The sequence below is a fragment of the Sarcophilus harrisii genome, chromosome 4 (genome assembly GCF_902635505.1).
Source record: "Sarcophilus harrisii chromosome 4, mSarHar1.11, whole genome shotgun sequence".
Taxonomy (NCBI): Eukaryota; Metazoa; Chordata; class Mammalia; order Dasyuromorphia; family Dasyuridae; genus Sarcophilus; species Sarcophilus harrisii.
In genome coordinates this window covers 236,318,397-236,344,598 of record NC_045429.1, presented here as the reverse complement: position 1 = coordinate 236,344,598, position 26,202 = coordinate 236,318,397, and the positions used below count along the sequence as shown (strand labels likewise).

General features: G+C 32.9%; 1 protein-coding gene across 3 annotated transcripts in view; it reads left to right on the top strand.

Annotated features, from left to right (window-relative positions):
* The window catches only part of KCNQ5 (potassium voltage-gated channel subfamily Q member 5), a 622,012-nt gene that overhangs the window by 503,952 nt on the left and 91,858 nt on the right, over positions 1-26,202 (top strand). For all 3 annotated transcript variants that reach the window (XM_031964627.1, XM_031964626.1, XM_031964625.1), the window contains exons 4-6: positions 1,324-1,499; positions 2,297-2,422; positions 21,896-22,006. In XM_031964627.1, coding sequence (XP_031820487.1) covers positions 1,324-1,499; positions 2,297-2,422; positions 21,896-22,006 — 413 coding nt within the window. The remainder of the gene's footprint in view (positions 1-1,323; positions 1,500-2,296; positions 2,423-21,895; positions 22,007-26,202) is intronic.

Below are 26,202 nucleotides of genomic sequence, written 5' to 3'. Positions count from 1 at the left end.
TTCTATCCATGACACTACATTGCTATCCCCACTGCTCTCCAGTCAGGAAACAAAAAAGGAGGAATACATTTTAAAATTAATAAGTAATAATACTATTTTATGGTATTTCAGGGTTTGCAAAGCATTTCATACTTTACCTCCATTTGATTCTCACAATAACCCTCTAAGGTAGATGCTATTATTAACCCCAGATTTTAAATGAAAAAAACAAAGGCCAAGAATTTAAGGGATTTGCCATGGTCACACAGCTAAGTTAGTGTGTAAAGAGAAAATTGAATATAGGTCTTCCCAATTCCAAGTACAACACTGAATTCACTAAACCATCTACTTGTATCACCTGGGTGATATAAAAGCTAAAGAGGAATTTAAAATGTACAAATTAAAATAACAATAACTAGAGGAGTTTTTTAAAATCATTTTCTTTCTCTCCTTCCCTCATATAATTTACATTTAGAGAAAGACTCTACATCAAGAGGCAGCTAACAAAGTAGAAAGAATCTTGAAGTTGGAGACTAGAAGCCCTGAGTTCAAATCTTTTCTCAGACATTTATTAGTTGTTTGAACTTAGACAAGTCACTTAATCTCTCTCAACCTCATTTTTCTCATTTGAAAATATCTATCTTATAGAATTGTTGTGAGGATACAGTGAGTACATATATTCAATACATTGCAAATCTGAGAGTTCTATATTAATAATATAATTACACAGCAGTATTATTACATAATAATATTAATAAAATAATATGCTAGTTATTATTATCTCCATTGACTTTTAGTCCCATAACACACGTAGAAAAGTGGTAGGAGGAAATGGACAAAAGGCCCTCAAGCATTGTGTCTAAGGATAATCCCAACCTTGCCTTTATATGTATTTGAAAAAATAAAATGCTATTGAGAAAAAATAAATAAAATAAAATCAGGTCTTCCTGCCTCCAAGTCCAGTACTCTAAAAGCTCAAGATGATATATATTCATATTCATATTCAACTTTAGTTGAATCATCTAATCCTATGCAGAAACACCCAGACTTGTTAGCTAGCTTATTGAGGATTAGATGTTTTGTGGTTCTAGTCTGACTGGGGCAAATGAAAAAGTTCATGCTTGAGTCAGAGGAAAGAATAAAGCCTCTGCCTACAACAACTTTGATTTCTTTCTACTAGCATAAATGCCATCTGAGTAATCTCTACAGTACAGTAGATAAAAGCTGAAGTTTTGATAATTTTGTGGTTAAACAAAGGCAAAAGGATTTGGTCAAAAATGTTTGCTTGAGATCAAAAAATTCTGGATTATTCCACTAATGGCCACTGTCCCATGTTTCTTTCAGATACCATTGTTCTCATCGCTTCAATAGCAGTTGTTTCTGCAAAAACTCAGGGTAATATTTTTGCAACATCCGCACTCAGAAGTCTTCGTTTCCTACAGATCCTCCGCATGGTGCGTATGGACCGAAGAGGAGGAACTTGGAAATTATTAGGTTCAGTTGTCTATGCTCACAGCAAGGTAAGTTTGTTTTTTGCATCACAAGTCAAGATTTATTCAAGCATTTCATTGGATACATGGCACAGTGGAAAAGAAGATTGAATGTGAAACCATAGGTTCAAATCCCCTGAAATCACCCTTCCAGAGCCTGTTTTCCCATATGTACAATGAAAAATTATATTATATAGATATTTTATGTATATATATATATATTATATATATATATATACACACACAACATAAGGACACTATAGAGAAAGCATTTTGTAATCCTTAAAACATTATGTAAATGTGAAATGTCAATTAATTGTTTTTTACAATACATAATTAAATTAACAAATAAACATATCAGTTTAATTCTAAATCCGGATGTTAGATACTCGTTAATGCTGGTCTGCTACATGTTGGTCAATAATGTTTTCTTCAAAATTTAATCATAAATAATATACCGACCCCATGCATTGTGATGTAGAATGTAAGTACCTTTGTTGATGTAATCTGTACAGCTAAAAATTCTCCATCTATAATTAAATATAAGATTCAGTGTGGTGTATTAAACAGAATGTTGAGCTTGGGTATGGAAAACCTGGGTTCAAATTCTTCATTTGACATTTACTAGCTAAAGTGGGCAAATCACAACTTATATGTGCCCTAGCACTTATGTATTAAATTATAAGTTGATTATGGTCTACATTGATGAAGGGAGTTTTCATATCAGAAGTTTTTCATAATCATAGACCTCCCTCACATATAAATGAACATATATATTTCTTTTTTATCTTTCCTATTTAAAATTCTTTCATTCCTTTTGTATCTAGGAATTAATCACAGCTTGGTACATAGGATTTTTGGTTCTTATTTTTTCATCTTTCCTTGTCTACCTGGTGGAAAAGGATGCAAATAAACAGTTTTCTACTTATGCAGATGCTCTCTGGTGGGGTACAGTAAGTATCAAAATAATCATTTGTTTAATTATTGGATGAGTGCTATGCAATGTTGTTTGTGAATATTTCCATCAAAAGTTACTAACTTCAGGTAAACAAGTTTAGTATGTGTGTACCATGTTAAGGATAAACAAATGATACATAACAGTGGCATGAAAATAAAACAGACATGCAATGTAAAAAATAGAAGTCTATCTATACCCATATATATATATACATAGATATGTACATATATGTGTGAGCATAAAAAGTGAACTTGATCATTTGAACTCTTAAAATTTCTCTGTAATATATGAATGTTGTAATATTTCAGAAAACTGTTATTTCCTTGACATGAATATACTCTCTACTTGGGCAGATCTCAATCGCTCAGTTGCTTAATAAATAGTCATGAATCAATTAGTATTTATTAAGTACCTACTACATGCTAGATATTATTTCTGACACTAGAGATACAAAGGCAATAATAAAATAATTGCTGTCCTCAATGATATCATATTTTATTGGAGGAAACAACATTTAACATAGAAAAATAGATAGAAAGATGGATGCATGGATGAATAAATACAAAGTATATTTTTTTTAAATACAACTAATTCATTTTAAGTATTATAAATACTCAAAACAACTACAAAGGACCTAGGAATAAAGAGGCAATCTGCCTCCAAAAAAAGAACTGATAAGTAGAATATAGTATGGTATATATGTGTGTGTATGTGTATGTATATATATATATATATACATATATATATGATGTATATACATTAATTTGTATATTTACATATATTTGTATATAATGGTAATCATCTCTAGGATAGGGGGAAAGGAGGGGGAAAATATAAAAATGCATAGCAGAAAATAAAAGAGAATTTAGAAGGAAGCATAGAAAGCAGAATAGCTTTGAAAACAATGTACAATATTTTTTTAAAAAAATAAATAGTCTGAAATGTAAATTCATGGTTTTTATAATGATCCTCTTTTTATGTTGTGCTATATACATAGAAATGTTCTTTTTTGTCTTTATGTATTTAAGTTCAAGATGAATATTAAAAAAAAAAAACAAAGTAAATCTGGAGAAGGAGCATTAGGAACTGAGAATATAAGAAATGGCTTTAAAGAAAAGACTTCAAGTAGAATGTGTCACATAAGCAGCATTTTGAAGGAAACAAGAAATTCAGTAAAGTTAAAATGGGAATGAATTTCAGGCAAGGAGAACAGTCAGTGCAAAGATGCAGAAATGGGAGCTGGTGGGTCATGTGTGAACCACAGAAAGAAAGGCAGTGAAATACAAAAAGAGCATTAGCATTATTACATAATAAGGGTAGGAGGCAGGTAGAGTCCAAGTTTTGAAATACTTTAATGGGTAAACAGAGAAGTTTAGATTTTGTTCTTCAAGGTATTCAGAAACCATTGGGGTTTTTTAATTAAGAGAGTAACATGATCATTCCCATAATTTATGAAAATCAGTTTGATTACTTTGTGGATAAACAAAAAGGAAAATGTCACTGAGAGCCAGAGACAGAGAAAGATAGAGGCAAAAAGAGAAAGAAAATACAGAAGAAAAGAGTGGTTGATAGTGGCAAGGGCTTCAAGAATTATTATGGCCAAAAAATTGAAACTTGAGACAGAGAGAACAGTTAGGAGCCCATTGCAGTATCAGAGGCAAGGTGTTTGAACTAGAGTGGTGATTTGAGTAGTAGAGAGAAAGAAATGGATGCACAACATACTGTGGAAGTAAACATTTTAGTAATTGTTTGGATATGTAAAATGAAGGATGGTAAATTGTCAAAGATAATACCAAGATTGCAAATTTAGGATTGAAAGGATGGTAGCACAATTGAGAGAAATAGAAAAATTTGAAGGGGGGGGGGTGAGTTTGAATGAAAAGATAATGATTTCAATTTTGGATATGTTGAGTTTGAGATACCTCAGGGATATCCAATTTGATATATCCAGGAGAAAATTGGAGATGTATAACTGGAATTCAGGAATGAAACTAAATAGAATATATAGATAGAAAAGTCATCTGAATAGAGATTGAAATCCATGAGAGCTCATAAGATTGACAAAGAGAAAGGATAATTTAGGAGTTCTTAACCTAGTGTCCATGAGTATCCATTAACCTGGAAGGGGGGGATGGAAATTACATCACCAACTTCTAACTAAAACTTAATGTTTCCTTCAAGTATTTAAAAATGTGATTCTGAAAAGGGATGCATAGGCTTGACCAGATGGCCAAAGGAGTACATAACACATTTTATAAGTATGAAAAACTTATACCATAGAAAAAGAATAGCAAAGGGCATCACACAACCTTAAAATTAATCCATAGAAAAGGGTATAATATGAAAAATGAGCATACAGAGGAGACTGAGAAGAAATGTCCATACAGATAAAAGGAGAACAGTGTCACAAAAACTCAAAGAAGAAAAAAAATCCTGAAAGAGTAGGTAGTCAATAGAATTGTTTCCAAATTTATTATAACCAAAAAAGTCATCATCCTATTAAAAAAAAAATCCGATGATAAACCTATCCCCGCATTCTCTTCTTCGGAGCATTCTATCCCCAGAGTTCTCTTGCTTAGCAGAGCCTGTAAGATTTGGGCTATGCTGACTTAGTCTTAAAGAATGATAAGGCATTAATTTATATATTTATATACACCCTCTCCCCCACCCAGTCACATAAAAATTTCTCAGTCACAAAGGGGTTGTAAGTGGGAAAAGTTTCAAAAGCCTTGTTATAAATAACATTGATCATTTTCTAAATATTATTGTTAAATAGAAGTGGAGAAAATGCAACACTTATTATTTATATAAAAACCAGCAAATAAAAGACAGAAATTTCCATTTTCATTAACATGATAAAAATCATTTATCCAAATGAACTTTTTTTTTGCTTTTTTCCTCAGTAGTATTTTATTTTTCCAAATACATGCAAAAATAATTTAAATGTTCACTTCTGTAAAACTCTGTATTCCAAATTTTTCTCCCTCTCTCCCTCACCTTCCTCTTTCCCAAGATAGCAAGCACTCTAATATAGGTTAAATATATGCTATTCCTTTAAACAGATTTCCTTATTTGTCAAGCTATGCAAGAAAAATCAAAAGGAGGGAAGGGGAGCCACAAGAAAATAAACTAACATAAAGATGAAAATACTATACTTGTATCCACATTCAGTCTCCATAGTTCTCTCTCTGGATGCAGATAGCATTTTCCATCCAAAGTCTATTGGAATTGCTGTGAATCCCCCCCTTGTTGAGAAGAGTCAAGTCCATCACAGTTGATCATTACATAATCTTCTTGTTGTTCTCTATGCTTTCCTGGTTCTTCTCAGCATCAGTTCACGTAGGTCTTTCCAGACTTTTCTGAAATCTGCTCATCATTTCTTACAGAACAATAATATTTCATTACATTCATATACCATAGCTTATTTAGCCATTCCCCAGCTGATGGACATCTCCTCAATTTCCAGTTCCCTCCCATTACAAAAAAAGAACTGCTAGAAACATTTTGTATATATGGTTCCTTTTCCCTTTCTTATTATCTGTTTGGGATACAAACTCAATGTCAAGATTGCTGGATCAAAAGGTATGCACAGTTTTATAACTCCTTTGGCATGTTTCTAAATTATTCTCCAGAATGGTTGTATTATTTCACAACTCTACTTACAATGCATTAATGTTCCAGTTTTCCCACATCCCTTCAACATTTATCATTATCTTTTCCTCTCATTTTAGTAAATCTGAAAGGTGTGAAGTAGTTCCTCAGAGTTGTCTTAATTTGCATTTCTCTAATCAATAGTGATTTAGAGCATTTTTATATGACTTAAAATGGCTTTCATTTCTTCATCTGAAAATTCTTCATATTCTTTGACCATTTGACAATTGGGTAATGACTGTGTTCTTATAAATTCGAGTCAGTTCTCTATATATTTTAGAAATGAGGATTTTATCAGATACACTGGCTGTAAAAAAATTTTCTGTTTTCTGTTTCCCTTCTAATCTTGGTTACATTGGCTTTGTACAAAAACTTTTTAATTTAATGTAATCAAAATTATTCATTTTGCATCTCACAATATTTTCTAGTTCTTCTCTGGACATAAATCCCTCCCTTTTCCACAGATCTGACAAGTAGACTATCCCTTACTCTACTAATTTGCCTGCATTATCACCCTTTATATCAAAATCATGAACCTTAGGGTCATTTTTAATGAAGAAAATGTACCATATTCCCAATAAAAATTGGATCCAAGAAAATATTTCTATTCTTATCGTACTAGTATCATTTGATATACTTCCAGAAGTGCTATCTATGACATAAGGTAAGAAAAATAACTTTAAAATTACCATACACAAAAAATAGATAATATAAATATCTGATGGTATATAGTCGTAGGACTGTCAACAAAAAATAAAATTGAACATTTAAGAAAAAGAATGATAATACATTCCAGAGAAAGAACTGATGACATCTGAAAACAAACTAAAGCATACTATTTTTTACTTATGTTGTTTCTTCCTTGTTTTTATTTTGTTTAACTTTCTTCCACTAAAAAAAAAAATAAAGCATCAGAAGACTCAGTGAAGAAATTTATTCCTAATGAAATGTGTTAGAATTGTTCAGACTAGATCTGTAAATCCTGTGGATTTTTTCTTTTCATTCTCTAATAGGCTCACAAACTTTATCTTTTCATTTTTGTAATGTCAAAATATACTTATTTGGGTATTATCTTTAATTAAGTATGTCAAATAGGAATTATTTTGTGAAAATGTAAAGTATTTTCAACTGTCCAACACTTTTACAAACTTCTTTGATTTCACAACAAATCCATTATAACACTGCAAACATTTATTCCATAAAGGTGAATTCTCTAGAAAAATCATTAATAACTTTTATTGTACCTTATAGATGAAAAAAAGAAAAGAAAAAAGAAAATGAAAATAAGTTGACATTTCAATACTGGCAAAAGTTTTTTTGCTATCTGAATCAAAGACAAATAGATCTATTATTCATATACTCAAGTACATCTGCAATCTCATTGATTGGAAATTCGACTCAAGTTTCAGTGTGTCAAAATCAGTTATCCCTCACTCAAGCCCATGGTTGCAAAACCACAATATTTGAATTCTTCATGGATGGATTCATAATCTCATTAGTTATCAATACTACCATCTCCTGTGCAGATTGTAATTTTTCAATACCTTTCCATCTCATGAGATTACTGCCCACATCTTTCTGTCAATCTTCCATAAAGGATTTCCGCCCCCCTCAATTCCATGGAGGTTATTGTCTAATCTTTTTCTATTCCACGAAAGGTACAGCATCAGATTGTCTGTTGTATCTCATCCTCATCTCATGTGTGACTCACCCAATTTTCATACACATCATGTTTCTTACTTTTTCTATGACTCTTTTTGCAAGACAGCATTGTTTATATGTTACCACCCTACTTGAATTCACCGTGAACATTTCTGTGCTCATTATGTCAACAGTCTTTGACACTGTCAAATGGTCCTGCATCAGAAACTGATGGTCTTACATCAGTAGAAATGTTATTAAAGAAGTGTCATTGCCATCTGCTTTGCTACTGCACTCTATAGACCATGAAGCCTTTCCATCTGACTTGCAGATGAAACCTATATGTTTTGTCTCTCCCATTAGAATGTGTGTTCCTTAAAATTAGTGACTGTCTTACTCTTCTATTTTTAATCCCAGATGGTCCTTGAGAGCATGACCTTGATAGAGATTTTAGTTGGGGTAATTTTGAAATGTTCTGGGTCTTGATATAATTAATTTATAAGCATCTGTGAACTGGAAAACTTGAAAAAGTCCCCCATCTATAAGAAACTTTATTACTATCATAGGGAATTCTTCTTCTATTTAGATTCCATGCAAGACATTCTTCATGCAATTGCAAATGACTTAAGTGAGCATATGTCTCCCTGTTTTGTGCCTTGCTTGGTGTTGACTCAGAGTAGACTACAAAATAAAGTTTTTCCATAGTCACATCTGCTATAGAATCTTATATGAATTAACATATGCATAGTAGATAGATTCTTTGAAGAGAAATTTTAAGATATATCTTGTATTGAAACAGATTTTTCTAATCAATAAATAGTAAAGCAAAATTTTGTTTCTTACATTTTAGTCAGTTATATGATTAGAAAAATATGATCTGCTATAGAAAATTATGTACAAAAAAAATCTACTCCCTTCTCATCCTTTCATCATAAAAGCTTTTGATGCATGCACAGACCCTTCTCTTAAATGTGTTATAAGATAAAGAAGCAGTCATATAGTTTAGAACTGCTGGCATGTTTTTTTAATCACTTTCTTGGGCTTTTGTCTTGTTTTATTAAAATCCAATCTGTTATCTTTTCCATTATTTTCAAATTTTTTACTCATTAAGATATCTTGAAAATCAGTGCCAAATTACCGTTAAAATTGTTTTATCCCCAATGGAGATTTCTCTTATTTTAATATAGTCAGGTCCAGCAACACTTATAAAAAATAATCTTAAACACCATTGTACTTGTATTTGGATCCTGATTTGGTAGAGTCCATTTATCAGTATTGACGAGAATAAAGTATTACAAAAATACCAACAGGTCTGTTTTTTTAATGTCTGCTTTGGTTTGTTTGTTTTCTTCTCGTCTTCTAATAATATCTACAAGTGTTCTCAGGATAATGTGCTAAACTGGGTTTCAGTGACTTTCCCTTTGTATTTATTTTCTATATTTTGTACTTAACATCATGTATTTATTTTGTATAGTTCTCCTTTTTTAACCAAAAAAATATATTAACCACTGATAGACACTAGGTAATAATGAGATGAGGAAGACAGTGCCTGTTCTCAAGGAGATTATATATTTTCAGAGAGGAGACAACATAACACAATATAACATCCTAGTATGATACATATTTATTAACTGCCTAGTATATGCCAGGCACTGTGCTAAGTACTGGAGATTATTTTGTTTATTTCTAATATAAACTTATAAATGTATATATTGCTTTACCTGATTCAAAATAAGTCCTTGAAGGCAGAAATTGCTTTATTTTTGTCCTCATAAGCCCAGAACCAAACATAGAGTCTTCTACATGGTAAGTGCTTAATAAATATTAGTTGTTTTACTCATTTATTAAGGTTAGATCCTTTTTTCCCTTCAGCTGATTGCTAATGTTTTGTGAAGAAATACTATTTGTATTCCTCCATCATATTTCCTCGTAATGTTTTGCAAATGATGTTATAATTGAAGCTAGTGGTGCTTTGGATACCATGTGTCTTGATATGGATATGGTTCCTTTCCTCTGATAGGATCTGTTTTTAATAATCAGGGGATAAAGATTGTATGTTAACAATGCCAGAATAACAATACTAAACTAATATTTGTAAATAATTTAAGAAATAAATTAATAAATAAATAAAGAATAAATAAATAATAAAGATAATAAATAAATAAAATAAATATAATAAATAAAAATAAAATAAATATAATAAAATAAAATAAAGAAAGAAAGAAAGAATTTAAGAACTCTATTATCCTTAGCTTCTGTCTAACCTGCATCCCTTTTTTCCTACCCTTCTGATGCTATCAGCATTGAAGAAAAGGACTGAGAGACCCTTTGTATTTTTATCTAGTTCATGTCAGCAAAAAAAAAATTCACTTAATAATAATCAATCTTCTGGTGAAGATCCTCTCTGCAATGATCTAAGGTAGCCCTCAGATAGCAGACATAGGTTTTAATTAGGCCTATATGTAAAACTTGTCCAAATTGGTTAGACCTGTCAGAACTTAAGCTCCAAGGATGGTATTTTTTTTTTCAATCAATAGCACTTACTAAGCTTCTAATATGAGTCTGGCATTATACCAAGTGCTTCAGATGAAAAGTGGCAACAACAATCCTTGCCTTCAAGAAGCTCACAGTCCAATGGGGAAAGCAATTATATACAAATAGCCACATAGAAGCAACATACAGAATAGGTAGAAAGTAACTTCACAGAGAAAAGCTGGAATAGCTAGATCCGATCAGGAAAAACTTTAAAAAGGAGGTGATTTTCTTTTTTTTTAATAGCTTTTTATTTACAAGTTATATGCATGGGTAATTTTATAGTATTGACAATTGCTAAACCTTCTGTTCCAATTTTTCCCCTCCTTCTCCCTACCCCTCCCCAGATGGCAGGATGACCAATACATGTTAAATATGTTAAAGTATAAATTAAATACAAAATAAGTATACATGACCATACAGTTATTTTGCTGTACAAAAAGAATCGGACTTTGAAATAGTGTACAATTAGCCTGTGAAGGAAATCAAAAATGCAGGTGGACAAAAATAAAGGGATTGGGAATTCAATGTAATGGTTCTTAGTCATCTCCCAGAGTTCTTTCGCTGGTGTAGCTGGTTCAGTTCATTACTGCTCCATTGGAACTGATTTGGTTCATCTCATTGCTGAAGATGGCCAGATCCATCAAAATTGATCATCATATAGTATTGTTGTTAAAGTATATAATGATCTCTGGTCCCGCTCATTTCACTTATCATAAGTTCATATAAGTCTCTAGGAGGTGATTTTCAAGCTGAACCTTCCATACAATGATAATATATCCCAGAGCATGACACAATAACTGGCACAGAGTGAGCACTTAAAGTTTATTGACTGACTCAAGTTCTGAATCTAAGATTTCATTAGTTCAGAGAACAAAAAAATTAGAATTTTTTAACTCAGGCATTCCTAACCTGATCTGTGAACCTGGGTGGATGAAGAGATAGATAAATGGATTGATGGAAAGATAGAAAAATATAGATAGATGGATGGATAAATAAGTAGTAGGTAAATAAGTAAATATGGATGGAGAAAGAGGCAGAGAAAGAGAGATGGATATATATAGGTGGACATTTAAATGAACAGATAAATGAATGGTTAGATAGATATGAGGAAAGAAAGACAAAGATAGATGGATACATAAGTAGAATGTAAATAGATAAATGAATAGATGATAGATAACTATATTTCAATATAATTAGTTTTCTTTGGAAGCCTATATATTCATTTTATGCATTTAAATGTATAATGTTTTAAATGATATAAGGTTTTTTTTATATGTTATTCTGAGATGGAGTCCATAAGCTTCACCAGACTGCCTGAAGGATCTATGACACAGAAAAAAAGTTAAGAATCTTGATTTAACTTGAAACTTTTTTTTCCTTTAACCAAGAGAATAAATAAGACATTAAAATATGCCATAACCACAAGTCCTCTGTTAATATAATCGTTTAATTTTCTTCTATTACTTTCTCCCACCTCTCACCACTCCAAACACACTCAAGCACTAATGAACATTTTGCATTGTGCATCCACACACACAGACACACACACATATACACACGAGACAGAGAAAGAAACACATGCGCACAAACTCACAACTAAAAAAAAAGGCAGTTTTTTTTTAAAAAAAAGGGCAGTTAAACTGACAAAATTGTTGCTTAAAATACCTTTTTGTGTACAAGGCAAATGAAAATATATGACTCATGGGAAGATAAACTGTGTAAATTGAGAAAACAGAAGGTTTTTCTTGCCAGCAAAAGGAAGACAATTGATTAACCAAACCTTGAAAGCTACAAATTTTTATTCATTTGTGATATTTTTCCTTTACTCTTTTTTTAGAGAATTCTAATGTATTTAAATTACTAAGACACACAAATGAATTCTTACCATTAAAATTCAATTTCTGGTGGGCTCAACCTGGCAGAATCTTTATCCTCCTTTCCCATTAGCATTCCTTTTTTTTCCTCCCTATTAATAAGAATCACTGTATTGTGTGTTAAACAGTATGTGGGGAACTCTTAATATGCCTCTCACTTAGTCACCAGCTTGTTTCTTTTACCAGAATAACCCACATAGTGTTTTCTTAAAAGGTCATATCTGTGACATCCCAAGGGAAGTCAACATGCTTTCATTGATTTGTTTATTTGTAGTGATACTATTTTGACTGATGATGTACCTATACTTTTTTGAATGTATATTTTTTATCTTTTATTAATATATTTTTAATGGCTTTCTCTTTGTGAATGTGTCTGTTTGTCTGTGTGTCTTTCTGTGTGTGTCTCTGTCTCTGGTGTGTATGACTCTTTCTGTGTGTCTCCATCTTTTTCTCTGTGTGTGTTTCTATCTCGGTCTCTCCCTTCCTTCCTCCTTCCTTTAATTTTTCCCTCCATCTCTCCTCCCTTCCTCTCTCTCCCTTCCCCTCCGACCTCATTCACACATGCAAGCATGCACATGCACTCACACACTATTCTTGAATAAGAGTAAAAATCTCTCAAGATTCTTCCAGAATTACAAAAACTGCTCTCCACACTGTATGTTTGTTGATATTGATTCGTTAAATGAATCAATCTGAAAACTAAAAGTTGTCACTATGGGTACAGAAGCAGAGATTTTTATTTTATAAAAGGTAAGAGTTAAATGGAAGGCCTTTCTCTTCTTGATATTTTACAAAGAACATCTCTCAATGACTCCATCTCTAAAGTGCAAAGATGAAACAGATTTCACTTGTAAAAAGACTAAGACCCTGAGACAAATGAATGACTGTATTCACTATCAGACAAAGATTCTAAATGGAAAATGTAAACCTTCCATTTTGAAGGTCAAGGAAATTTGATCTCAAAGCCAAGGTTCAGATCCAAACAGGAGAAAATATTATATTTAACTAACAGATAACAAAAGGTAAAAATGTCAGACCAACCAGCTTGAAAGTGGTAGACATCTAATTGTATACCTGAAGACATAGTGTATGTCAATTTGATGGAGAAGAAATAGAATAAGACAAGAAGTTAAAAGTTTTGAGTTCTAGTCTCATCTCATGAGTTATAGACCAATTACCAATTCATCTTAGTGAAGAGATTTTCTATACTAGTAATTTCCTAGGATTCAAAAAACTGTTTTTTCTACTCTAACTCTCTGCCCCCTCTTTGAAAAAAAAGGCCTAAGAAAAATTAAAGAACAGAAGTAAAAGATATCTCTCTCTGTGTCTTCTTATGCATATTCATACACGTATGCTTAAGTAAAACTATTTTTACATAAAATCAGAGTGCCTTTAAATTGTTCTACCATATAAAAATATTTTGGTGAAGCCTCATATATAACATAAAAGCTTCTCAAGCTATAAAGAATAAGATCTCTTAAAAGAGAACCCATCATTACATTAACTCATATATACTGTTTTAATTCATTTCCTAAAAAATAACCTCTACATTGAATACACTGAATAAAAGAAATTATTAGCTTATAACAAAAGGATTAGTCCTTTCCCCAATACTAATGTGATCAAGTACTTCTGCTACAAGTACTCCTAGGATGGTTAAATGTATCATCATAATCTATCAAAACCCTTTTTTCATAAATGATACATACCTAATCACTATGGATCTGTTCTTTATTTTTTTTTTTTTTTTTTTTTTTTTTGGCTAAGGTAATTGGAGTTAAGTGACTTGCCCAGGGTCACACAGCTAGGAAATGTTAAGTGTCTGAGGTCAGATTTGAACTCAGGTCCTCCTGACTTCAAAGTTGGTGCTCTATCCACTGTGCCACCTAACTGCCCCTGTCGTTTATTTTCTTTGATAATCTTACACTCATGCTCACTCTCACCTATATATGTATGGATTCTTCAGTATCAAAATAGACAATTGACCTCCATTAGATTTGCTTTAAAAATCTGAATGTCCTGTCAACATTTTGAACTCATGTGTTCTAAATAGAAGACATCTTTTCCCCTAAACTCCTTCTCCAAACATCCCTATTACTGTTGAAAGCATCATTATTCTTCCAGTCATCCACATTTATGACTTTAGAATCATCTTCGACTGTTTTTTTCTTTCTCATCCTGTTCCATATACAGTTGAGTGAAAATTTTGTTCATTTTGCCCCAATAATATCTTGTCATATTTGACCCTTTTCTCTAGCTGCCACAATATCCTAGTTCAGGCTCTTATCACTTCTTGCCTACGCTATTACAAAAACCTTCTAATTGGTATTCATCCTTCAAGGATTGCATTTTTTTCTCATCCAACCTCCATACAATTGCCAAAATAATCTTCATAAAACATAGGCTAGACTACATCACTCACCTGCTTAAAATTCTTCTCTGGATCCCTATTACCTTTAGAATAAAACACATACTCCTTGTCCTGGCAATTAAAATCCTCTACAATCTGACTGCAACCTACCTTTTAAGTGTTATATAACTTCCCTTCCTGCAATGTATAATCCAACCAGAGTGGCCAACTAGTTGATCCCATCTCAATATTTCTTCTCCCATCTCAATGCCTTTATCTGAACTATTCCCATGTTTAAAAAAGCATTCTTTCCTCACCCCACCCCCCGTAACAAACAACATGAATCAACATGAGAATTTACACATTTGCACATTGTCCATTAGTTCATGTGCCAGGAATCCAATGATTCCTGTAAGCTTTGAAATAAACAATTTTTCATAACATGAATCAACATACAACATTATACATGTCCATAAGTCCTAAAAATAGTCCAAAATGAACCCATTGCCCAATGATTCATGAAGATTTTAAAGTTATTTTAACAGTCTCATTATCAGCCATGCTCTTTTAGTATCAGATGTTTCTTGAATCTTCTCCTTTGTTTTGAAGAACTTGAAACGGTGTCTTTTGTTTACCATTTTTGAGATTTCTCTTCATCACCTGGTAATTACATTGGGGCTGTTTGCACTGAATACTTCCCTGTTTGATTAAAAGGCCTGTATTCTCCCCAACTGTAATCCTGATTGCTTTTCTGTTGGTTGATCTGAATTTCTAAAGACTCTCTTGGTGTAAACTCAGCTGCCATCATGCCCCACCTGTCCTTTGATTGATACTTAGGAGCTGGACCCTGCCTCTCACTTCTCTGGGTCAATCTACATTCAGAGGCCCAGTGAAAGCCTCAGTTACATTTTGGGCATGGGGTTTGGGGTTTTCTCTCACCTTTCCTTCTCATTCTATCTCCATATCTACATTGAGCTCTCAAATGTCCAACTTTTCCACACTGAAAACATTGATGAATTTCTCTAGAAGTCCCTTGCCAAGAGGGACCCTGTCTTTCCATGTTCATCATAGTTTGGGTATAATAAGCATTTGTGCCCACTGTGGCACAGCGTCATATGGTCTCCTCTAAAGGAGCATCTTTGTCTAGTCCCCATATAATTCTTTTGTAAATTTCATTGGCATTTTCCTTAGCCAGATGTCTCGTTGTTATTTCTGTAGCAGCATTATCTCCAATGGTTCTGATTACAGCTGTTTGCAAACTTCCCACAAAATCTGCAAAAGGTTCATTGGGACCTTGCTCTATTTTTGTAAAAGCTTTATTTCCATCTTTCTGTCCAGGGAGAGTTCCAAGGTTTTATTGCAGCCTTAGAAATCTGCTCATACGCTGTTATGGGATAATAAATCTGTTCTGAATTCTCTGCATACTGACCTTCACCAGCTAGTTGGTCAAAAGTGATTTGTCCAATAGTTCCTGTTTGCCTATTGCGTTGGGCTTGAATCCTACATAATTTATGAAACTCCAAAAGCCACAACAAATTTTGTCGCGGTTCTAAGCATGTTTTCGCTATGGATTTCCAATCATTCGGGGTTAAGATTTCATAAGTCAAATTATCTAGCAACATCGTCACATAAGATGATGTAGCCCCATAAAGAGTGTAACCCTTTTTCAAATCTTTAATTTTTTCCAAATTGAAAGGAGTGTATTGTCTTTCTTTTTGACCTGAAGAGTCAATCTTTTCCATCAAAGGATATGCATTTATAAAATCAGATATATCTTCTCTTTTATTTTTTGCTTTAATTAATGCTTCTTCTAATCTTGTCATATTCTGCTCCACAGGAGAAGCTGACTGTGTTTCTGCCTCTCTTTTTTCCTCTTCTTCCTGAGATGAGGAATGATCTAATTCCTCCTGCTGTGAAGTATCACACTCAGAATTGTACTTAACTCCATTCTTATATGAATTTTCTTGCTTATCACCTAGTTTAGTTGGCACCTCTCCCTGCTGCACTTTCTTTTTCTTCATTCCAACACTTAAATAACTTCTTATAGCCAGTTGTATTAAATTATATGTATTAAGTATGTCTTTGAAAGTTGCATTTTTATTGCAAAATTGACGACGATCCTCTTCTTCTAATTTCCACTCCATTGAATTTGAATTAGATCTGTGGTATTCACCCAGTTTTTCTCCTATTAATTTCCACTCGTCTAAATCCAATTCTTTTTCCAGAGAGAAACAAGGATATATGTTCTTAACAGTTTGTAAAAGTTCAGTGATCTGCTCCATAATTATAATCAAACCTTGGCTTTCCATAACTTTAACAATGCTCTCTAAACATTTTCCTTGAACAGAAACAGAAAGCTGTTTTCTAAAGATCTGTACCATCCTAGCTGAAATTCTACTTTAATTCTTTTAACAAAATTTCTTTGTTGTACTCACTCTAATTTCTGGGCTGAGGAGACTTTTCCACTCGATCAGGGTCACAGGCTTTTCCACTTAAATCAGGATCAAAGGCTTTTCTACTGAAATCAGGATCGGAGCTTTTCCACTGAAATCAGGATCGGAGCTTTTCCACTGAAATCCACTGAAACCACTGAAGGGCCTGTCAGTCCCACGTTCAGAGCACCAAAATGTGAAGGTTTTCTGGAGTCAGCCTTAGTTTCAGTTACACCTCCCCTCTTAACATACTCAGCTTCCTTCAAAGATCAGTTCAACCTTCACCTCGTAAACATTTTCCTGCGCTTCTTTGCTTCTCAATTATCTTAATATTTACTTATGTGTGTTTTATATATTTTGAATCTTCCTTGATGTTCTGCTGACAGTTTTGTTTTGTTTTTTCTTTTTATTTTCCTTTATTGTCTTATTCTATTTTGTTTTTTCTAATTTTATATTTAGTTTAATTTTTTAAATTAAAATTAGAAAACATAAAAAATAAAGTATTAAATGATAAATATTAATTTATTGAAATAAGAAAAAACTTATGTGTATGCAAATTATATAACTTAGTAAAATATAAGTTCTTAGAGGACAGAAATCCATTTTTATTTTATCCAGTACTTGGCATGTGCCTTAGTGTTTAAAAATATGCTTAATATATTTAGGGAATTGAATTAAACAGAATAAAATCCAGTGCTTAAATTCTAGCACTTTCTCTTATTTTTCCCACCCCTTGAATTTTTTAAATTTTATTTTTAATCCATGGAATAAAACAAGCATTTCTATAACAGTGTTACCAAAAAAAAAAGACGATTGCACATTAAACTGCACATCTGTTATATATAATTTGCTATTCTTTTTAAATATATAATAAAGTTATCATGTTAATTAATTTTTCCATTTTTTCTCCTTCCTTTCCCTCACCTGTGTTATCACAAGGCAGTAAGGGAGGAAATAACAGTCATAAGTCTACCAAAGGAGACACCAAATTTCCCATTTCAGTGTTTAATCCTCTGCTGTTCAATGGCTACATAGAGAGCTAGACCTGGAGTCACAAGGATTTGACTTCAAATCTAGCCTCAGACACTTATATCCAGTCTCAGACACTTATTTACAAGCTCTATGACCCTAAACAGGTCACTTAACTTCTGTCTGCCTTGGTTTTCCCAATTGCAAAATTGGGACAATAATAACACCTACCTCCCAGCATTACTGTGAGCATCAAATGAAATCATATTTGTAAAACATTTACAGTGCTTGGCACTGTATCAAGTAGATGCTTGATAAGTGCTTGTTTCTTTTCTCCTCTGGAAGAAACTTATTTAACTTACTGGGATTTATCTTTGCTTTAGTTAAGTTGTATTAGTGAAGATTTTGCACAGTAAGTCAAGGTTTCCTGAATAGAAGATAAAATCATTGCCTCATTCATCATATTGGTCATCCCAGAGCACTATGCCGATTTGGTAGAGTTATCAGGCATCAGCTACCTATATCTTTTGCTCAGTGTCTCTGGGGCTCAGTCACTGGCAAAAGAGAGGGAACTCATTGGTATTCCTAAGCATAATGGAGCCAGAAGTGTTCTCAGGAGCTCTACAGAGAAGGAGTGGGTTTTATGTCATCTTTTTCCTATAGCTCAAAAGCTAATGCACAACCTTATTTAATGCCATTTATGATGGCAAAACAAATATGACAAGATGCAATCAATACTGACTTGACCTGCCATTACAATTGGTGGTTATCTCAGAAGGTCAGTGTTCTTTTCTAGAGGGTTAAACTAATGAAGAATTTTTCAGAGAGCACATCTATCAACTATGTCAATAAAGATAATAGGTGTCCCAAATGCTGTCAAAGATGATGTGGCTGAAATGCTTCCAAAGATAATAGGTCATGAAGATCATGTCTACAGTGCCTTCTTTTTCTCTGAAAGCGGGCTGCTAATTAATAGAGTAAAAAACAGGAATCAGATTTGGTGTGCAATTATATCCAGAATTGCAATTCTGGATATACATCCCAGTAGACATATTACTATCCCATTGTTTCATAGATGAAGAAAAGCAGGAGAAAGGAAGAAAAGTATTGAGAACATTACAAGAACTTTTCATATAACTTTGTATAAACACTCATTTTAAAAAAAAACACCAAATTTTTATTGAGTTTAGCAAGCCAAGAGTCAGAAAGATTGTAGAAAGATAGAAATAAACTTTTGGTCAGTTCAATATTAAAGGACAGTTTCCTCCTTTAATTCAAACAATGTGCAAAGTATGAGGTGATAAATATTGGGCAATTTTTAATTACTAAGAAAAGTTTTGGAGGGTTTTTTTATGTGTAGCTTAAACCATGGAAAATCAAAGATAAATTAAAAGGTAGATTGACCTCTAAGTAGAGTGAATCAGTGCAGATGTAGGTAGAGCTACGCCTCCACCATACAAATTGTTACCAATATCAAACATTAGATACAGGAAAAAACTCATAATTTTACATATAGTCAACATCAGTGAGAGAAAATGAAATTGAGAGATTTTTCTAATTAATCAAGCAACCAAGAATTTATTAAATACCTACTATATGCTAAGCACTGTTAGTCTTCAGGGAGTTTTCATTCTGTCAGTGAAAACAACACATGCACATATAAATATATATGAAACATATGTGAAATAAGTACAGTTATCCTTTCCACATTGCAATTTTCCTGATCATGGAAGGGCATAAGAAATTAAGTGGAAATTTGAGGGAAGTTTTGTGGAAGCCTCACATGACATGTGAAAGCCAGAAGAAAACAGAAAATGTTTAGAAACCCAGAAATCCATAAAATACATGTATAGTATTATGTAATATCTTTTAATACCATAATAATTTAGGCTTCTCTGGTACAAAAGGAAAATCAAAAAAATGCAGATTTTTCAGATCAAAGGGTGCCATACCCCTATCACCTCCACAATATGGAAGGGTTAACTATACAAAGTAACTTTAGAAGGAAAACAATAGTAACTACGGATATCAAGAAACACTTTACAAAGAAGCCAGTGCTTGTGAGCAGAACTTCAAAGGAAACAAGATATTAAAAATCAGAGATGAAGAGAGATTGCCTTTTTGGCATGGAAGATGATTAAGAAGAACAAAGAGACCAAATTTAGGTTAAATGCAGTTATCAAACTAGGCCCTAGACACAGAGGTCCTCAAACTACGGCCAGCGGGCCAGATGCAGCAGCTGAGGACGATTATCCCCATCACCCAGGGCTATGAAGTTTCTTTATTTAAAGGACCACAAAACAAAGTTTTTGTTTTTCTATAGTCTGGCCCTCCAATAGTCTGAGGAACAGTGAACTGGCCCCCTATTTAAAAAGTTTGAGGACCCCTGCCAGCCTAAAGAATAGACAATGTCCATCCTCTTGGTTGAGAGGTGAGAGAATATTGCATATGCTACCATATATGCTCATTTTAATTTGTTAGGTTTTCTTAACTAGTTTTGTTAAATTTCTTAATGCTTAATTTAATTTTCAATATTTCAGAGAATTCATTAGGGATGAAACACATTTTGAAATCACTATAATATGTACAAAGTCAGCAAAAAATATCTTACTTTGAAGTTCCATTGCCTTCCCAAAAGATGATGCTGAATCTTTCTGGGTAGTTAATTCTTGTTTGTAATCCTAAATCCTTTGTCTTCCAGAATATGGTATTCCAGGACCTCCAATCCTTTATAGAAGTTCCCAGATTTTAAGTAATCCTGATTGTTGCTCCTTCATACTGGAATTGTTTTTGTCTGGCAGCTTGCAGTATTTTTTTCCTTGAGATTGTAGTTTTGGAGTTTTGCAATAATGTTTCTTGGGATTTTCCTTGTAAAATCTCTTTCTGAAGGTGATTGATAGATTCTCACCTTTCATTATAGAGTTGCCTCAAGGTCCTCCACAGACTCCAACTAGTAGTTTATCTCTATTGCTTCAAAAGTAGGAGAGGGCAGTGAATGCTGGGTAAATGGAATCTAATCTAAGAGAACCCCGGAGGTGCTTTATCTGGGGGTTATGAGTCTACCTCCTGGATATTGCCTCCTTGTGGTCATGGTAGGTATTAAGGTAGAGAATCTCTAAAGCATAAGAAGAAGGTGAAGAAGAGATTGTTAACATACCAAAGGGCATTCTGAGTTGTCACTCTCTCAGTTTACAAAATCCCTCTTTCCCATACAATGGAGAGAATTGAATTGATATAGAAGAGACTACATGATACTTTCTACCAGACCCCCTTCTATCTTTCTAATCTTAAACTTTTACTCCCTACTACAAATCAATCAATAAACATTTATTAAGCATCTATTAAATGCCAGGCATTATACTAAATTATGAAAAATTCAAAAAGAGGCAAAATCCAGTCCCTGCCCTCAGGGAGTTTATAATCTAATAGAGGGGGCAACATGCAAACAAATTTACACATAGCAAGATATATACAGGATAAATATATTTAAGAAAGGGGAAGCAATTTAATCATAACTTAGGTACTGTTGTACACATACAATGCTCTAGCTCCTATCTCTGAATCTTAATATTGATTGACTAATTCCAAAGGCTAAAATGTTCTTTCTCCTGACCTCAGCCTCTTTGAATCTCATCAAGATTCAACTCAAGCACCACATGAAGTCTTTCCCCAACTGCATAAGCAGTTGAGGAGTTTCACTCCTTCCTCAAAACTACTTCATATTTATTTCATAGACATTCAGCAGATGTATAAATATGTGTGTGTTGTCTCCCTGATAGAATATAATCTCTTTGAAAATAGGGAAAGCTTCACTTTCTCTTTGTAATCCAAGCGCTCAACCCAGTGCTTGGTTACATTCTGTTGTATGTCACAGAAAATTAAGGCTCTGTAATCAAGAGGGTCAACCAGACACATCAGAACATGATTTAATAGAAAAGTATCTTTGCCTCTCAAACACGGTTCCCTAATTTCTTCTTAAGTACTTAACTTTCATGCTCTGCTTGTTTTGTTTTTAGATCACATTGACAACAATTGGCTATGGAGATAAAACCCCCCTAACTTGGCTTGGAAGATTGCTTTCTGCAGGGTTTGCCCTCCTTGGCATTTCTTTCTTTGCGCTACCCGCTGTGAGTATCTTTGCAAAAAATCTAACAGATAAAATAAGCCTTTAAGGAAATGTTATATTGATCTTTCCATAATTTAATCTGTGTATCCAAATTATTTGCAAAAAAAGGAATACTTCTTTGGCATATTTTTTTTGATGTAATACTACTGTGCAATAAGAAATTATGAATTTAATGATTTTAGGAAAATATGGAAAAAATTTCATAAAATAATGAAGGGCAAAATGAGCAGAACCCAGAGAACATTGTATATAGTAATAGCAATATTGTTTTAAGAATGACTTTGAATGAAAACATTGACTATGATAAGTACCCAAATTTACTATAAAGAGCCTGTGAAAAAGCTACTATCTGTATCCAGAGTGAAAACTGATAAATTGAAATATGTATAGAATAATTTTTCATATATGTAGTATAATATATTTGTGTCTAGTGGTAGTCATCTGGTGAGGCAGAGAGAAGAAAAAGAGAAATTTACATAATTTTGTTGTATTTTTTAAAGGAATAGCAAGTTGTTCATAGTGGAGTTTCAGTTTCATGTGTAATCATTTTTTTATTGTACTATATTATAGAAATGCTTGTTTTACTCTATAAATTAAAAACAAAATTTTAAAAGATAGATAGGTAGATACATAGAAAGATAGATTTATTTCAACTTTCACTAATTTAAGTGTTTACTGTATAGGAATCAACTGCACAGAATACTCAGGAACATACAGAGATTAAATGGCATTAAAAGTCTAGTTAGGGTTACTTTGTTACTTAACCAGTGTTTTTCATACTATCTAGAGGAAACGGTCCCTCAGGCACAGTCTAATATCAATTATTCATAGCATTCCCAAATTTTAAATCTATACAGACGTTAAAACTTATATGCTCCATGTTAAACATACTAGATTAAAATTAGTCTATGAATTCGGCTTCCCTGCTGCAGATGAATTTGCATACATTGGATATTTATGTCCCCAGATTCATAGGCATTAAAAGAACATAACCTTTAATTATTAAAGTGTCAGATATTTTCTTCTTTATGTCACAGCCATCAATTTTCTTAATGCATAGCCTCAGTGTTATGTCAGTAGATAAACAAGCACATACATTTTCTGTTTCTTTCATACATTTCTGTTTAGCGCTATTATAAAAGCTATAAGAGGAATAGAATGATTACTCTTAACTAAGGACATTTATTTAGTAAAATTATATTTCTTTTTGCCCTGACCCCAATTTATTTCTTCCTTTCCCCTTCTCTCTTCCCTGGCACCTCTTCCCTCCTCCAATCAGCATAGAGAGCGGTGAGATGGCAATGCTGAGTGAGCATCATCAGTGAGGGCTCATGTGAAGAAAAATGTCCCTTCTGTCCACATTCAAATGTGATGGTACCAGTCCCAGTTTGCTTAGAGGTACCACTTCACAGCACAGCACAGAAATTGCCATGAGGAGTGGCTAGGGGACAAAAAGGTTTTGAGGAGGCAAAACTTACATCAGTTTACTTCTGAGTTCTCCTTTTGTTTATGAAAGGAGCCTAGTCCCTATGACCTGGGATCAGAAATAAAGTCTTCTGTTTGGCATTTAAAGTTCACATAATATGATCCCAAATTACTTTTTTTAATCTTCTTAGGTTTTATTCCCTCCATTCATCCTACTATATATATATATATATATATATATATATATATACTCTCTCCTTTCGTTGACTTCCCACTCTCTGTCTCCCTTTCATAGAATATTCTCCCTCCTTCCCTCTAATTCCTGATTTCTCTGATTTCCTTCCAATCTCAACTCCTAGGTCATTCCTGGTCCCTCCCTACCTGATAGTGCTATCCCTTCTGAGATTATTTTCCATTTACTTTGTACATATCTTATACATACTAAATTGTTTATATGAAATCTCCCCCATTAGAATATAAGTTGCTTGAGGACAGTGACTGTTTTTTGCCTTTCTTTGTATCCTCAGTACATAATAGTGCTGGGAACATAGTAAATGCTTAATAAATGCTTTTTGACTGGCAACAGACCATTCTAAACATTCATTTATTCAGAGGTCATTTTGCCCATCAACCTCAACTCTTTGGCTTATCTCAAAAATAAGAAAATAAATTTGAAAATACTCTTGAACTATGTTTTGTTTTAAATCAGTCATCTTAAAAATATTATAAATATACTAAATGTATCTTTTTTGATGTTGCTAACTCAATAATAGCACAACATAATAACATATGTTGTTCTTGTAGGTATAAGTATATCTATATCTAGTACCTAATCTAAGTATAAATATATTTTCTTCCTATTCTGAGAGCAGAAGTACTAAGATCACCTATCTACTGTTCTTTGCTATCTAGAATGTGGCTAAAAATAAGAAGAAAGGGCCTCTGAGCAACAAAAATAGATGTCTTAAAACTCATTTATGTGTCTTATTCATAACAAAAGCCCTTAGGTCCTCAATCAAGATATATGTACTCTTTGATTCTACAACATTCTGACCATTCACAGATATTTTCATCCATAGAATATTAAAGATGCAAATTAAAAGAGGAAAAAGGTTGATAAAGATAGACACAGTGACAACAAAAAATTATAGTTAAAATGGGAGAAAGTGATAGTAATAAAAAGAATCAAAAGGCCCCTATGAAAATAAATAAGAAATCAAAAAATATAATGATCTAGACCTTTGGAGGGAGGAAGAAATATAAAACTTAATACTTTCTACATAATCAAGAAATACCTAAATGATGTTAGGGTGATCGTTATCAGTTCCAAAAGATAAAAATAAAGTAACATTTTGGGATGACAATCCTTTAAGAATTCAGGAAAGTGTGTAATATTTTTGAGAAAGCCTTATATCTAAAAAAACTAGTTTATTTTATTTGATGTGGACCTGAGATGTCATTGGTATAAAGAATACTCATCTTTAAATAATAGCTTTTGACAGGGCAACTGAGAGGTTAAATTACTTGCCAAAGGCCACAGAGCCAAAGGTCACAGAACTTGAACCTGGTTCTTCTTGACTTCAGAGAAAGTCCTTTATTTACAATGCCATACTGCCCTATCTATTTACTTCTTTTTAATAGACATTTAATGAGTTAAACTTTGGTTACATGAAAAATTCATTTGTGTGTAACTTTCCATTCCCCAACAATGCAAGAGCAAAAGAGGTGTTACTATGAGTAGAATAAATGTACAATATAGTGCTCGATATACTTTTATCGAATGAATGAACAAATGAAAGGATGTAATCAAGAACCTATTTTAGAAAAGTAAAATAGCTAGAAATGTCACTAAGGCCTCTGTATTCTTTGAACTGTAAAGCTTTGTTCAAGATTGGAGGCATGTGTTGACATTTTTAATACATTTTAGAATGAATCTTGGCTTCTCACTACTGATTTTCTCCTTTTATTGCTGGAGAAGTCACTACCTACATATCTTTTAGGCATATTTTGTCCCCATTTCTCATATCTCCATTCCTCCTTTCCAAAACCCATCAGTAACAATCAATTCTCACTTTGAAGGTTCAGGGTGGGAAATTATTGAATCTTCCCTATATCCCCAGCTATGCTGAAACCAGTCAATTGCTAAATTATAATTGTGAGCATGAAAACTGACAAATATTATAAATCCAGATTTGATTTATTGTCTTATTACTTGTCTAGATCCAGGATTTAGAACAACCCTTCTGATTGGGGTAGTTCCAGATTTGTACAATCTGGAAGCTAAGAATAATTTTTACATTTTTAAATAAAGCTATTTTTTTAAAAACCATATGATTGGACAAATTTGACTCTGAAGCCCTGATTTTCCAATTTTTGGCAAATTTAAGGAAATGACAAAGAAGAAAAAAAAAGATTATATATTTGTTAAGGGCTGGTTATGTGGCATGCATTATGCTCAATACCTTACAAATATTATCCCATTTTATCCTCACAACAACACTATAGTATTATTCTTATCCTTATTTTACAGTTGAGAAAACTGAATTGAGTTGCCCAAGATCACACTCACTTGTAAGTGTCTAAGGCTGGATTTAAATTCAGTTCTTTCTGATTTTAGGCCCAATCTTCTATCCACTGTGGCATCAATATGCTATGAATAATGTACGTAAAAGTGTACACATATTTTCCACCTAAGGTATTTAGGAAACATTTACCAGCATACTTCTGCCTACACCCAAGCTAAATGTTTACCTAAAATTTATATATATATCC